The following is an 11582-nucleotide window of genomic DNA, read 5'->3' as shown; positions in this document are numbered from 1 at the left end:
GGTCTTATTTTCTGTTAATTTTGAACTTAGTTTTTTTTTTTCTTAATTATGAGTTCGTATTTCTTTTACATGGTTTCTTCGTTTTATTTGGTTGTGTTTTGAGTAGTTTTTAATTCGTATTCAGCTTTGCCTTGCTAGATAAACCAAATAACTAATATCCGAGGAAAGAGGTTATATCAAGTGTTCCTCGGAATTTCCTCGGTATTTCTTAAAAAAAAAAAAAAAAAATCAATGGTAGTCTGTTTCCGAGTCATCATCACCAGATGAATCTGAATCTGGATCTTGGTGAAACTCTCCAATCACTGGTTCATCCTCTACGTGAACGACGGCTTCCTCTCCAAAGTCGGTTAAATCGACAACAAGGCCAACTCCAGCTAAATCTTCTGCTGCACTTAAGTTGCCGGATGTGCTTGGTTGTAGTGGGTCTTCCAGCTCAGAACTTCCCTGAACTCGGCCTCTCGGGTTGAGTCTTGTAACAGTAACCCATGGATCATCTCTGTTCCTTACCCGGGGGTACTTGATATAACAAACCTGTAACATTTAGAAAAATTATAAATTAATACACATGATGATGAATCATTCTGAATAATTAACATTTAATTACCTGATCGGCCTGAGAAGCAAGAATGAAAGGATCATAATATTGCAGCTTTCGCCTCGAATTTACTGATGTAACACCAAATGCATCTGTTCTCACACCTCGATCTGGAGTGTTGTCGTGCCAATCACAATAGAAAACAGTACAGCGCAATCCAACCATGCCCAAATACTTGATTTCCAAAATCTCATGTATGTGTCCGTAGTATACATCATCTCCTGATGCAGAACAAACGCCAGCATCATAAGTCGTACTCGAACGTCTCCTCTTCTGAGTTGTGAATGCATATCCTCGAGTACAAAATCTCGGATATGACTTCACAACAAAGTTTGGTCCAACGACCATCTCACGTATCCAATCGTCAAATGTTTCACCTCTGGCCAAACCAGCAGACACCTATTAATAGCACATATATATATATTATATCAATAAATGTGAATTAGTATAAATATGTGATAAAATATATTTTAATTTGTTTAAAGCACTCACATAAGTAAACATCCATCCAGTAAATTCTCTCTGCTTCATTTCTTCTAGTTCGTCCTCTGTGGCGTATCTATACTCGAACCGCTTTTCTGCCATGAAAATCCTGTATATGATGACAATAATGTAATTAATTAAGATTTAAATTTCAACTTGTTAAAATAAAAATTTGTAAGCTCATTTATTTACCTCTCATATTGAAGAACGTCTTCGCAGTTGGTGAGCAAATATGTTTGCAAATGACTGCGCTCCTGCTCAGTAAGTCGACGGTCCTTTGGTTTTCCGCTAAGTCGTCCAACGTCTGTGAAAATGTCTGGAACCGTAACATGATATGTTGCCCGTTCGCCTCTATCATCATGCCGAGCAGGTCTTCTGTTTTTGGTCTGAACTTCTGCTGGAAAGTAGTACTCGGCAAAGTTTGAAGTTTCTTCATTGATCATCTGTGCGACTATAGAACCTTCCACCCTACTTAAATTTTTCACCATCTTCTTCAAATGGAACATATACCGCTCATACAGATACATCCATCTATACTGCACAGGACCACCAAGTTCCAATTCTCTTGCCAGGTGAATAACAAGATGCTCCATAACATCAAAAAATGAGGGAGGAAATATCTTCTCAAGGTTGCACTGAATCACGGCTATGTTAGTCTTCAAATTTTCAATACCTTCAAGAGTCACTGATCTCGTGCATAAATCGCGGAAAAAAACATTTATCCCTGCAATTGCTTCATGAACATTTCGTGGTAATAGTTCCTTGAAGGCGAACGGAAGGAGGCGCTGCATCATTACATGGCAATCGTGGCTTTTCAAGCCAGTAAACTTTCCTTCCTTTCTGTCGATACAGTTACGCAAATTTAATGCGTAACCGTCTGGAAATTCCACATCGTTTGAAATCCAATCAAAGAACGCATCTTTTCCCGCTGCATCAAGTCGGTATATGGGAAAAGGAGCCCTACCATTCTCATCAACATGAAGTTCTGAACGAGCACATATATCGACTAAATCCAGTCTTGACTTCAAATTATCCTTTGTTTTACCTTGAACATTAAGGATCGTGTTCATGAGATTGTCAAAAAAGTTCTTCTCAATATGCATGACATCTAAATTATGCCTTAGCAGATGATCCTCCCAGTATGGCAGATCCCAGAAAATACTTTTTTTGTGCCAGTTATGTAGTTCTCCAACAGCATCTACCGGAAAACGCTCATGTCCACCGACGTCTGGCGTCCTTTCTGCACCAAAATCTCTTAGTTGTATCTTCAAATCTTTCCCACAAATTTCCGGAGGTGGACTGTCAAACACCCTCTTGTTCTTCGTAAACAAATTCCTACTCCTACGATATGGATGATCAGGTGGTAGGAATCTCCTGTGACAGTCAAACCAACACGTTTTCCTTCCGTGTTTTAGTTGGAAAGCATCAGTGTTATCTTGACAATATGGACATGATAGCCTTCCATGCGTTGTCCATCCAGACAACATACCATATGCTGGAAAATCACTTATTGTCCACATTAGTACTGCCCGCATTTGAAAGTTTTCTTTACACGAAACATCGTATGTTTCAGCACCTTGAGCCCATAGTTGTTGCAACTCATATATTAGTGGCTGAAGAAACACATCAAGTGATCTCTTAGGATGCTCTGGTCCGGGAACGAGAATCGAGAGAAACAAAAACTCTCGTCGCAAGCACAAGTTTGGGGGTAGGTTGTATGGTGTAAGAATGACGGGCCATAGAGAATACTGTCTTCCACTCTTGCCAAACGGACTGAAACCATCAGTACATAATCCAAGGTAGACATTTCTTCTCTCATACGCAAAGTCGGGATACTTTGATTGGAAATGCTTCCACGCTTTTGCATCTGAAGGATGTCTGATCTCACCATCTGTTGAGTGCTCCGCATGCCATCTCATTGGTTGCGCTGTGCGTTCAGACAGATACAACCTCTGCAACCTTTCCGTCAAAGGTAAATACCACATCCTTTTATATGGCACTGGAACTCTTCCACTCGTATCTTTATAACGAGGCTTTCCACAAAATTTGCATGTAACCCGCTGTTCATCCGCCCTCCAATAAATCATGCAGTTGTCGCTGCATACATCTATTACCTGATACGATAAACCAAGACCAGCTACGAGTTTCTGAACCTCGTAGTATGAACCAGGAGCTACATTATCCTCGGGTAGAATACCTTTTACAAAATCAGCAATCGCATCCACACAGTCTTCAGCCAAATTATAATCTGTTTTAATGCCCATCAATCTTGTAGCAGATGATAAAGCTGAATGACCATCTCTGCAACCTTCGTACAATGGTTGCTTTCCAGCATCCAACATATCATAAAATCTCCTAGCTTCTGCATTGGGTAAATCTTCCCCTCTAAAATGATCATTTACCATCTGCTCAGTACCTACACCATAATCTACATCCGTTCTAATTGGTTCTTCTAATCTAACCGCTGGCTGAGGTTCGCTAGTACTACCATGTTCATAATCAGTTTCCCCATGATGATACCAAATTTTGTAACTTCGTGTAAACCCACTCAAATATAGATGAGTCCAAACATCCCACTCTTTAATAACCTTTCTATTTTTACAATTAGAGCAAGGACATCTTAACATACCTGTTTTTTCTTCCGGTTGTCGGTGAACTAACCCCATGAATTCGGTTATACCTCGTTGGTATTCTTCCGTAAGCAATCTCGTGTTCGGATCCAAATGAGGTCGATCGATCCAAGAACGAAAATAATTTGAAGAAGACATATTTTTTATGAATCAAATTCGTGTGTAAATAGAGTAAGAGGGAGGATGAAGATATGGAGTGAATGAAGAGGAAGAGGAGTGCTTGTATTTATAGTTTAAATCCTGCCGACAGACCGAGGAAATTCCGACGGAAAAGTCTAGTTCGTCGGAATTTCCTCGGAATTTTGTAAAATCCCCCAACGGTTCTCCAACGGCTATAATATTTCCTCGGAACTCATCGGTTTTTTCCGAGGAACCCATTTTTCCTCCGAATTTCCTCGGAATATATCGACGGATTAATATTTCCTCGGAATTCCGTCGGTATATTCCGAGGAAATTCCGAGGAAACCCAATTTTGTGTTTCATCGGAATTTCCTCGGAAATTCCTCGGGATATTCCGAGGATTTCATTTTCCGTCGGAATGTCCGTCAGAATACCGTTGTTTTCTTGTAGTGATACGTGATCTTCTTAATAAAACTTGAAGGCAAACCAGCACAAATTTTCATCAAAAAAGCTACAAGGATTGCCATAGGGGACCATTAAGGGAACCATAAAACAACATTGGAAAATACCAAAGAATTGCGGATTAGCCCCACTTGTCTTACAATTACTCATCTTGCTTTGTGCTTTGTTCTGGACCATATCACTCAACACATGCAGTCTATATGGTTCATTACTGGAATATGGTGGAGATGCATCCTTAAATATCTAAAGGGAACTCCGATCAAAAATATTTAGATGTAGAAGAATTGACACAGAGATATGGTGGAGATGCTACTTAAGTATCTAAAGGGAACTCCAATCAAAAGGATTTAGTTGTAGAAGAATTGACACATATAGATCGGTCGTTAATGTAACGATAATTTGGTTAGATGCAAGATTGACATAAAATCAAATTCATGCTATACTGCATTTTTTTTATGGGAAACTTGTCACATTATAAGTGGGTAGGCCTGTGCAATTCGGATATCGGTTCGAATATTTTGGATATCGGGGTAGTGGGTTAGAGGATCTATTTACTACCTGACTATTTTTCGGTTCGGTAGTTTTGCGTTCAGTTTGGATAGTAAAACTAGGACCTGGAAAATATCCGGAAATTTTGGGTTCTCATTCGTTTCGGTTTTTTTGGATTGTTCAGGTTAAATATCAGATATATTGGATCAAATATCAAATAATTAGAATGATTCATATAAAAATTTCGGATATTTCGGGTAACTTTAGATATTTCGGATAAAAATATTACCTTCAGATACTTTCGGATAGTTTGGATATTTTATAATAATCTAGTTTTTCAAATATTTCAAGATACTTTTAATATCTCTATATCTCTATATATTTGTTATATTATATGTATATAAAACTAATATTTTTATATATTTGGGTACCTGTTCGGTTCTCGGTTTGGTTTCGGTTCGGTTGAGTTATTTTGGATATATAAATGCAGGAACCACTCAAGTATTTGAGAGTTTTGGTCTGGTTCCGGTTTCGGGTATTTTGGTTTTCAGTTTTTTTTTTTCGAAAAAACACTATATCACCATGCCTAATAAGTGGTTTGCAGATCAAGCGTAGAGGCTGGATATCAGATCATGGTAAATACAACTGATGAACACATATGACTAAAGACACTTCTTCATCTTGAGATCAGAACTATATCACCATTCACTATGACAACAAACAGCTATATTCACATCGTTCAGTTATGTGTTTCATGAATGCACTAAGCCAACTAAACTAAACTGTCACCATATTAATGTGCCAAAATATCTAAGAGTCACAAGAAAGAGATGAGAGAATAATTTATGTTTAATTATGTTTGATTTTCTGTCTTATTACAAGAGGTTATACATGTTTATATACTAAAAAAATATGAGATTAGTTACCTAACCTATGGGATTACAATCTACTGTAAAAAATGTATAATAAATACAAATACAATATCAAGGGGCTCATGTCTATATTTTTTTTTTTTTTTTTTTTCCTCGAACGGCCATTCTATTACTCAAGCTTGAGGTGGTCTGGGTAACCAGACCGGAATAGAACAACCAATGAAAAGTAACTCCCTATGGAAGAATCTAGCATTCTTAGCTAAAAAGTCTGAAAATTGATTTCTCGCTCGTGGAACATGAGTGATGCTAAACTCCGGGAAGAATATCCGTAGCGTCTCTATCCTCTCCAATTCCGTCGCAAAGCTAGGCCACGCATGAGGATCATCTAACATTGCGATCAGCTCCTTACAATCCGTCCCAAAGCGCTGGCATGTTGAGTGCTGTAGCATATTCTCCATTGCCCACCGTAGCGCTTCTACTTCCGAATGCAAGGCTGATTCACGTCGAGGAAGATTCTTCATCCCCATGAGCTGAGTATTTCCTGTATTGTTCATCCAAACCCATCCAAGTCCACTGAAGTTGGCAGATGTTGTCCAAGATCCATCCAGCAAGCAAATATTACCCAAGCTTATGACTTGAGGGTTCTCTATATTAGTCTCTTGTACCATAGGTTGTGCCACATCGTTCGCAGCAAACCAGGCCTGACATTCACTCTCTGCATAGCGGACTAACTCCAAAGGATCTCTATCTATCCCCTTGAATAGTTTATCATTCCTAGCTTTCCAGATATACCAAATTATCCAGGGAAAAGGATCTTTGTCTTGTTCCAGCTCAATAATAGAGTTTTTTCTCCAGAATAGGTAGTCCATATTGGCGTAGACACTTGGTAGTGGAAATACCTCAGGGCTTGTTGGGGTTGTCGATAAGGTCCAAGCTTGTAGCGCTGGCGGGCATTCAAAGATAGCATGTGTGACTGATTCATCCAAATCTCCGCATCTTGGGCAGTAGTTATCACATCGCATATTACGTCTTGCTAAATTCCTTGTTACTGCAACATGCCCAGTCAATAACTGCCAAATAAGATGACATATTTTCGTAGGCGCTTTTAACTTCCAAGCAAAAGCTTGAAGCTTGGTAATACTCGGTTCCAATATCTCATGTGCTTCCGCCGTCTTCAATAAATTCTGGGCCACCCAATATCCAGATTTAACCGAGTATTGGCCATTCCTTGTGTAGCTCCAGCAAAAAGTATCGCGCCGGTGAGATGAACTGATGGCCAAACTCCTTATAAGCGGTATGTCCTCGGGATTTACATAATTCTCCAATAATCCAACATCCCAATCCTTCCCTATCTGATCAATGAGATCGCTTACTCTCATGTTAGGATGCATTACTGGTGCCACAGGGACAGCCGGCCTCGCTGGGATCGTTGGGATCCACGGATCCTCCCACACCTTTACCATTTCCACACGGATCGTTAGGATGCATTTCTGGTGTACCTCCCTTGGTAGGCAAACTTTTTCCCATTTCGCCCAGTGAATTCCTCTCTTTGGTGGATTTGAACTCCACCAGAACCGTGCGATGGCACTAGCTAGGTTTTCACATATCTCTAAAGGGAGCAGGAAAGTAGACATGACATAAGTCGGAAGAGCTAGCAGAATAGATTTTATCAGAACTTCCTTCCCACCTTTTGAAAGCCACCTACCCGTCCATCCATTTACCCTGTGCATTAACTTGTCCTTGAGGAATGCAAACAATTTGCACTTGGATCCACTTATATCTTCCGGGATACCTAAGTAGGTTCCCATCCCTCCTTCGTTTTGTATACCCATTGCATCTTTGATCTCTTGCCTGGTATTTGCATTAATCCGCTTACCAAAGAGTAAGGACGACTTCTCGAAGTTGATACATTGGCCATAAGCTTTACCATATTTCCTGACTACTTTCATTACTTCTTCACATTCACGGGGCTCCGCCTTACAGAAGAAAAGGCTATCATCAGCAAAGAGAATGTGAGATACCGAGGGGCACGCGCGTGTGACACGCATCCCCGTTATCTTCCCTTGATTCTCTGCATGATTAAGAAGGCTAGCGAGCGCTTCCGTGCATAGAATAAAAATGAAAGGAGACAAAGGATCTCCTTGTCTTAAGCCTCTACCAGGAACGATATTTCCTCTTGGTTGACCATTCATAAGCACCTTATATTTTACCGACGTAATGCATCGCATTATCCAGGTTATCCACGTCTCTGAGAATCCCATTTTGCGCATGACGGCTTCAATGAATGACCATTCCATTCTGTCATATGCTTTGCTCATGTCCGTCTTAATAGCCATCCTTTTAGTGCGACCACTTGGTTTAGTCCTCAGCGCGTGAAACATTTCTTGGGCAATCATAATATTGTCTGAAATCTGTCTTCCAGCAACAAAGGCTGACTGGATCTCTGAAATCAAGCCTGGTAGCACTTTCTTTAATCTCTGGCATAAGACCTTCGAAATTATTTTATAGCTTACATTACACAAGCTTATTGGTCGGAATTGAGCCATATCATTAGGCTTGGCCGTCTTCGGGATGAGACATATATTTGTATCATTTAATCCATTCACCACCGTTCCCTCGATAAGGAGGGCTCATATCTATAATCAAGAATATTTTACTTGAATGTATATATGACTAACATTAATCGATGCTTGCATTTAGTAGTTATTCACTGTATAATCAATAACATGAACACCAGGAGGACTTAGGAATTATCAGTGATCATGACCGCTTGTGCCTTGTGTTTGCATCTACGGATGTTAAATGGAGAAAAATATGTTCTACGTTGTTATTAAGGATATATATCCCACATCGGGAATTCTAAAGGACATTAAGTAATATATAAAAGGTTATGGTCAATCCACTAATCGCCAATTGGTTTTAAGTTGGAAGCACATAATAAACCTGAATCTAACATGGTATCAGAGCCCAGATCCTAAATACCCTAAACTCCTAATTAAAATTAAAATTATCCCTTATGACTGGGTAATTTAAAACCCGGGTTTATTATGAACTTCCAACTTAAAACCAATTGGTGATTAGTGGATTGGCCATAACCCTTTATATATTACTTAATATGTCCCTTAGAATTCCCGATGTGGGATATATATCCCTAGTATATATTTTGCAGTGCTATGCAGCATGGTGAGCCACAGTTCCTGTCTGGATAATTACTATTATCCCTTGTTCCGCGCTAAGTCTTTATGAAATAAAATACCACAAAGCCAACCCATTAACGGCAAACTTGTACGATAAGTAAGTATTTAATTACATTCATTGACTTAATTAGGGGAGATCACACGTAATACAGAGAGATTGATTCCCACGTGGGTTGTGATAGAAGCGAAGTCACATGGATAAAACTAAAAGTGACTTCAAAAATGGTTTTCCCTCGCACACCAAATTTGAATAAAATAGAAAGAGATCTTTACTTCCTTCCCCCACCCACCGCAAGAAAGTATGGAACTAGGGATATGGATTGTTTGGTTGGTTAGAGCCCCTTGGATTGCTGCCATACTTCTTATGGTGATTGCTTCCATACCAAGTTCCAAGCTGAGATTGTTTCATGAACTCGTTTGGAGTATCACTGGTAGAGGAAAGATTCTTCCTCCCTCGTCTTCTCAGGTTTTCACTCTCGCCTTCCTCACTCGTCAATGTTACTTGAGTCTCACGTTTTAGTTTTCAAATCTATTTCCTTTGTATTTTTGTTATGGATGCAGAAATGGACTGTTCCTCAGAAATACTTTGCTCACTTCTATGTCTTCGGAGTGGCATGGACAACTCTCTTGCTAGCCATCACTTGGATGCATGCTTTCAAAATGGCGCCTTTATCGTCTGAGGAGTTCATGTTTTCAAGATACTTAACCGGAGGTTATCATGTTGAGAGTCAGTTTAAAGTGCGGAGAGCAGTGTTTCTACTTCTTTTGATGGAAATACAAGTTCTGAGACGCCTTATAGAGTCATTCTATGTGTTCAAGTATAGCCCTTCTGCTCGGATGAACATTCTTCCTTATCTCGGCGGATTATAGTAAGTTTGTCAAGAATCTCATGAACATTTTCAAGATCTATATAAGCCCTGTTCATTTGGTTGCGGCAGGTTTCGGCGTCAGCGGTAGCGTCTGCGTCGGCGGCGGCGGCAGCGTCTGCGTCGGCGGCGGCGGCAGCGTCTGCGTCGGCGGCGGCGGCAGCGTCAATGAAAACAGTTGTTGTTCGTTTCGCAGACGCTGACGCAGACGCTGCCGCTGATGCTGCCGCAGATTATTGTTCGTTTAGAAGACGCAGGAAGTTGAGGTCGACGCCGACGCTGCCGCAGGAAGCATAGTAAGGGTAAAATAGTAAATTACCTTATTGGCCGCAGGTTTTATGTCGCGACCGCAAGTTTTATCGGCGTCAGCCGCAGGACGCGGCGTTCGGACGCGGCGTCAGACGCAGCTGCCTGCGTCAACGAAACGAACAAGAGTTGACGCCGAATGTTGACGCTGCCGCTGCCGCCGGTACCTGCGGCAACCAAACGAACAGCCCTATAATTTGATTGTCATTTTACTTGGCTTTAATGTGGGTTTCTAGTTACTATGCAGCAGCGCCTTTATCACTCTGCGTCAATCTAGTGGCTGGGTTCATTTCTAAAGGGAAAGACCATATCTCATCCTCTGAGTTTGATTTATTATCATTTCTAAGCCCTCTGATGAATCTTGGATGGTGCCAGTTGATTGGTGGAGCCATTTTTCTCTGGGGATGGTTACATCAGCGGCGCTGCCATGCAATTCTCGTAAGTTTGTAACATTATGTCTCATTGTTTGTGTGTTTCTAGATCCTGAGACAATGTTAATACAGGGATCTCTCCGGAAAAGTCCTAGCCAAGCGAAAGAGTACATAATACCACACGGAGACTGGTTTGATATTGTCTCTAGTCCACATTACTTGGCAGAAATCGTAATTAATGATACCTTGCCTAGTAGACATCTCTATGCTATTATTTCCTTCTCTTCGCTAAATGGTGTTATGCTTTGTAATGTAGGTTTTATACGTGGGTTTGCTGATTGCGAGTGGAGGAACAGATATAACTGTCTGGTTACTCTTTGGTTCCGTGGTACGGTGCACTTTCTTGTCTTGTTTTTGTTTTTGAAGGTTGTTTGGTTTCAGAGAAATTGTATTTTTGTCCTTCTCTTTGTAGGTTGGGAATCTATCATTATCGGCTGGAGAAACTCACAGGTGGTATCTCCTCAAGTTTGAGCATTACCCGGCAAACAGAAATGCCATTTTCCCTTATGTTTACTAAATTGTTAAGAGAGAGAGAGAGCACAACTTGACCAATGCTAACAGCTATGCTTCTCATCTTTATGTTTACTAGTTTCGTGTCCGCGCTACGCGCGGATTACATACGATTAAAATTTTATTTTAATTACTTTGTAACATGATATGTTTGAATTTTTTTTAGAAATATATATTTTAGTATTTTTGTTTTGTGATTAATTTAACTATATATATTACAGAAATAAATTAATTTAGAATAGTTTGTTGCATGAATTTTAGTAAACTTTTATGTAGGCCATCTTTTTAATTTTTGAATTCTTCTTATGAAAATGGTTATGAATAATGTATTCAAAATATTTTCTTCAATATTTATGTAGTACTTTAAATAAGAGCAAACATATAATCTGATGATAAAACCAAAAATTAAAAGGATACTTGAGATAAAAAAAAAATATGAATGAAAAAAAATACAGAGAATGGTAAGTAACAAACAAAAAGGTAGAATCACAAAAAATCATTTATCACACACCTATGATAAAATGAATTATGTGGGCTGTGAGATATAGCGTTTGGTTTGTTACATAACTTTTTGTTTTGATAAATTAAGTGGGTATTTTTGTTAATTTTGAATTTTCGAGC

At 39.6% G+C, this 11582-nt stretch overlaps 2 protein-coding genes across 2 annotated transcripts; one reads left to right on the top strand and one right to left on the bottom strand.

Moving 5' to 3' along the window:
* Positions 1-5455: 5455 nt before the first annotated feature.
* On the bottom strand, positions 5456-7600 carry LOC125583041. Its single transcript, XM_048749580.1, has 2 exons — positions 5948-7600; positions 5456-5503 (listed from the first exon to the last, which is right to left on the bottom strand). Exons 1-2 carry the CDS (start codon positions 7598-7600, stop codon positions 5456-5458), a joined length of 1701 nt encoding a protein of 566 aa, XP_048605537.1.
* Positions 7601-9149: 1549 nt separating this feature from the next.
* Positions 9150-10968, top strand: LOC106443044 (polyprenol reductase 1-like). Its single transcript, XM_048749579.1, has 7 exons — positions 9150-9314; positions 9410-9628; positions 9787-10010; positions 10257-10458; positions 10524-10622; positions 10708-10779; positions 10864-10968. The coding sequence occupies exons 1-7, from the start codon at positions 9150-9152 to the stop codon at positions 10966-10968; spliced, it is 1086 nt and encodes a 361-aa protein (XP_048605536.1).
* Positions 10969-11582: the final 614 nt, after the last annotated feature.

Source organism: Brassica napus, chromosome C3 (assembly GCF_020379485.1).
Source record: "Brassica napus cultivar Da-Ae chromosome C3, Da-Ae, whole genome shotgun sequence".
In the NCBI taxonomy this organism is placed as follows: domain Eukaryota; kingdom Viridiplantae; phylum Streptophyta; class Magnoliopsida; order Brassicales; family Brassicaceae; genus Brassica; species Brassica napus.
The sequence above is the reverse complement of the archived record's forward strand: the minus strand, read 5'-3'. Positions and strand labels throughout refer to the sequence as shown.

Coding starts and splice junctions, on each gene's coding strand:
- LOC125583041 (XM_048749580.1), bottom strand. CDS start 7,600: ATGAAAGTAGTCAGGAAATATGGTAAAGCTTATGGCCAATGTATCAAC. Junction 5,504..5,947: donor CGGAGTTTAGCATCACTCAT/GTTCCACGAGCG, acceptor ATGTGAATATAG/CTGTTTGTTGTCATAGTGAA.
- LOC106443044 (XM_048749579.1), top strand. CDS start 9,150: ATGGAACTAGGGATATGGATTGTTTGGTTGGTTAGAGCCCCTTGGATT. Junction 10,011..10,256: donor ACGCTGCCGCAGGAAGCATA/GTAAGGGTAAAA, acceptor GTGGGTTTCTAG/TTACTATGCAGCAGCGCCTT. Junction 10,780..10,863: donor GGTTACTCTTTGGTTCCGTG/GTACGGTGCACT, acceptor TTCTCTTTGTAG/GTTGGGAATCTATCATTATC.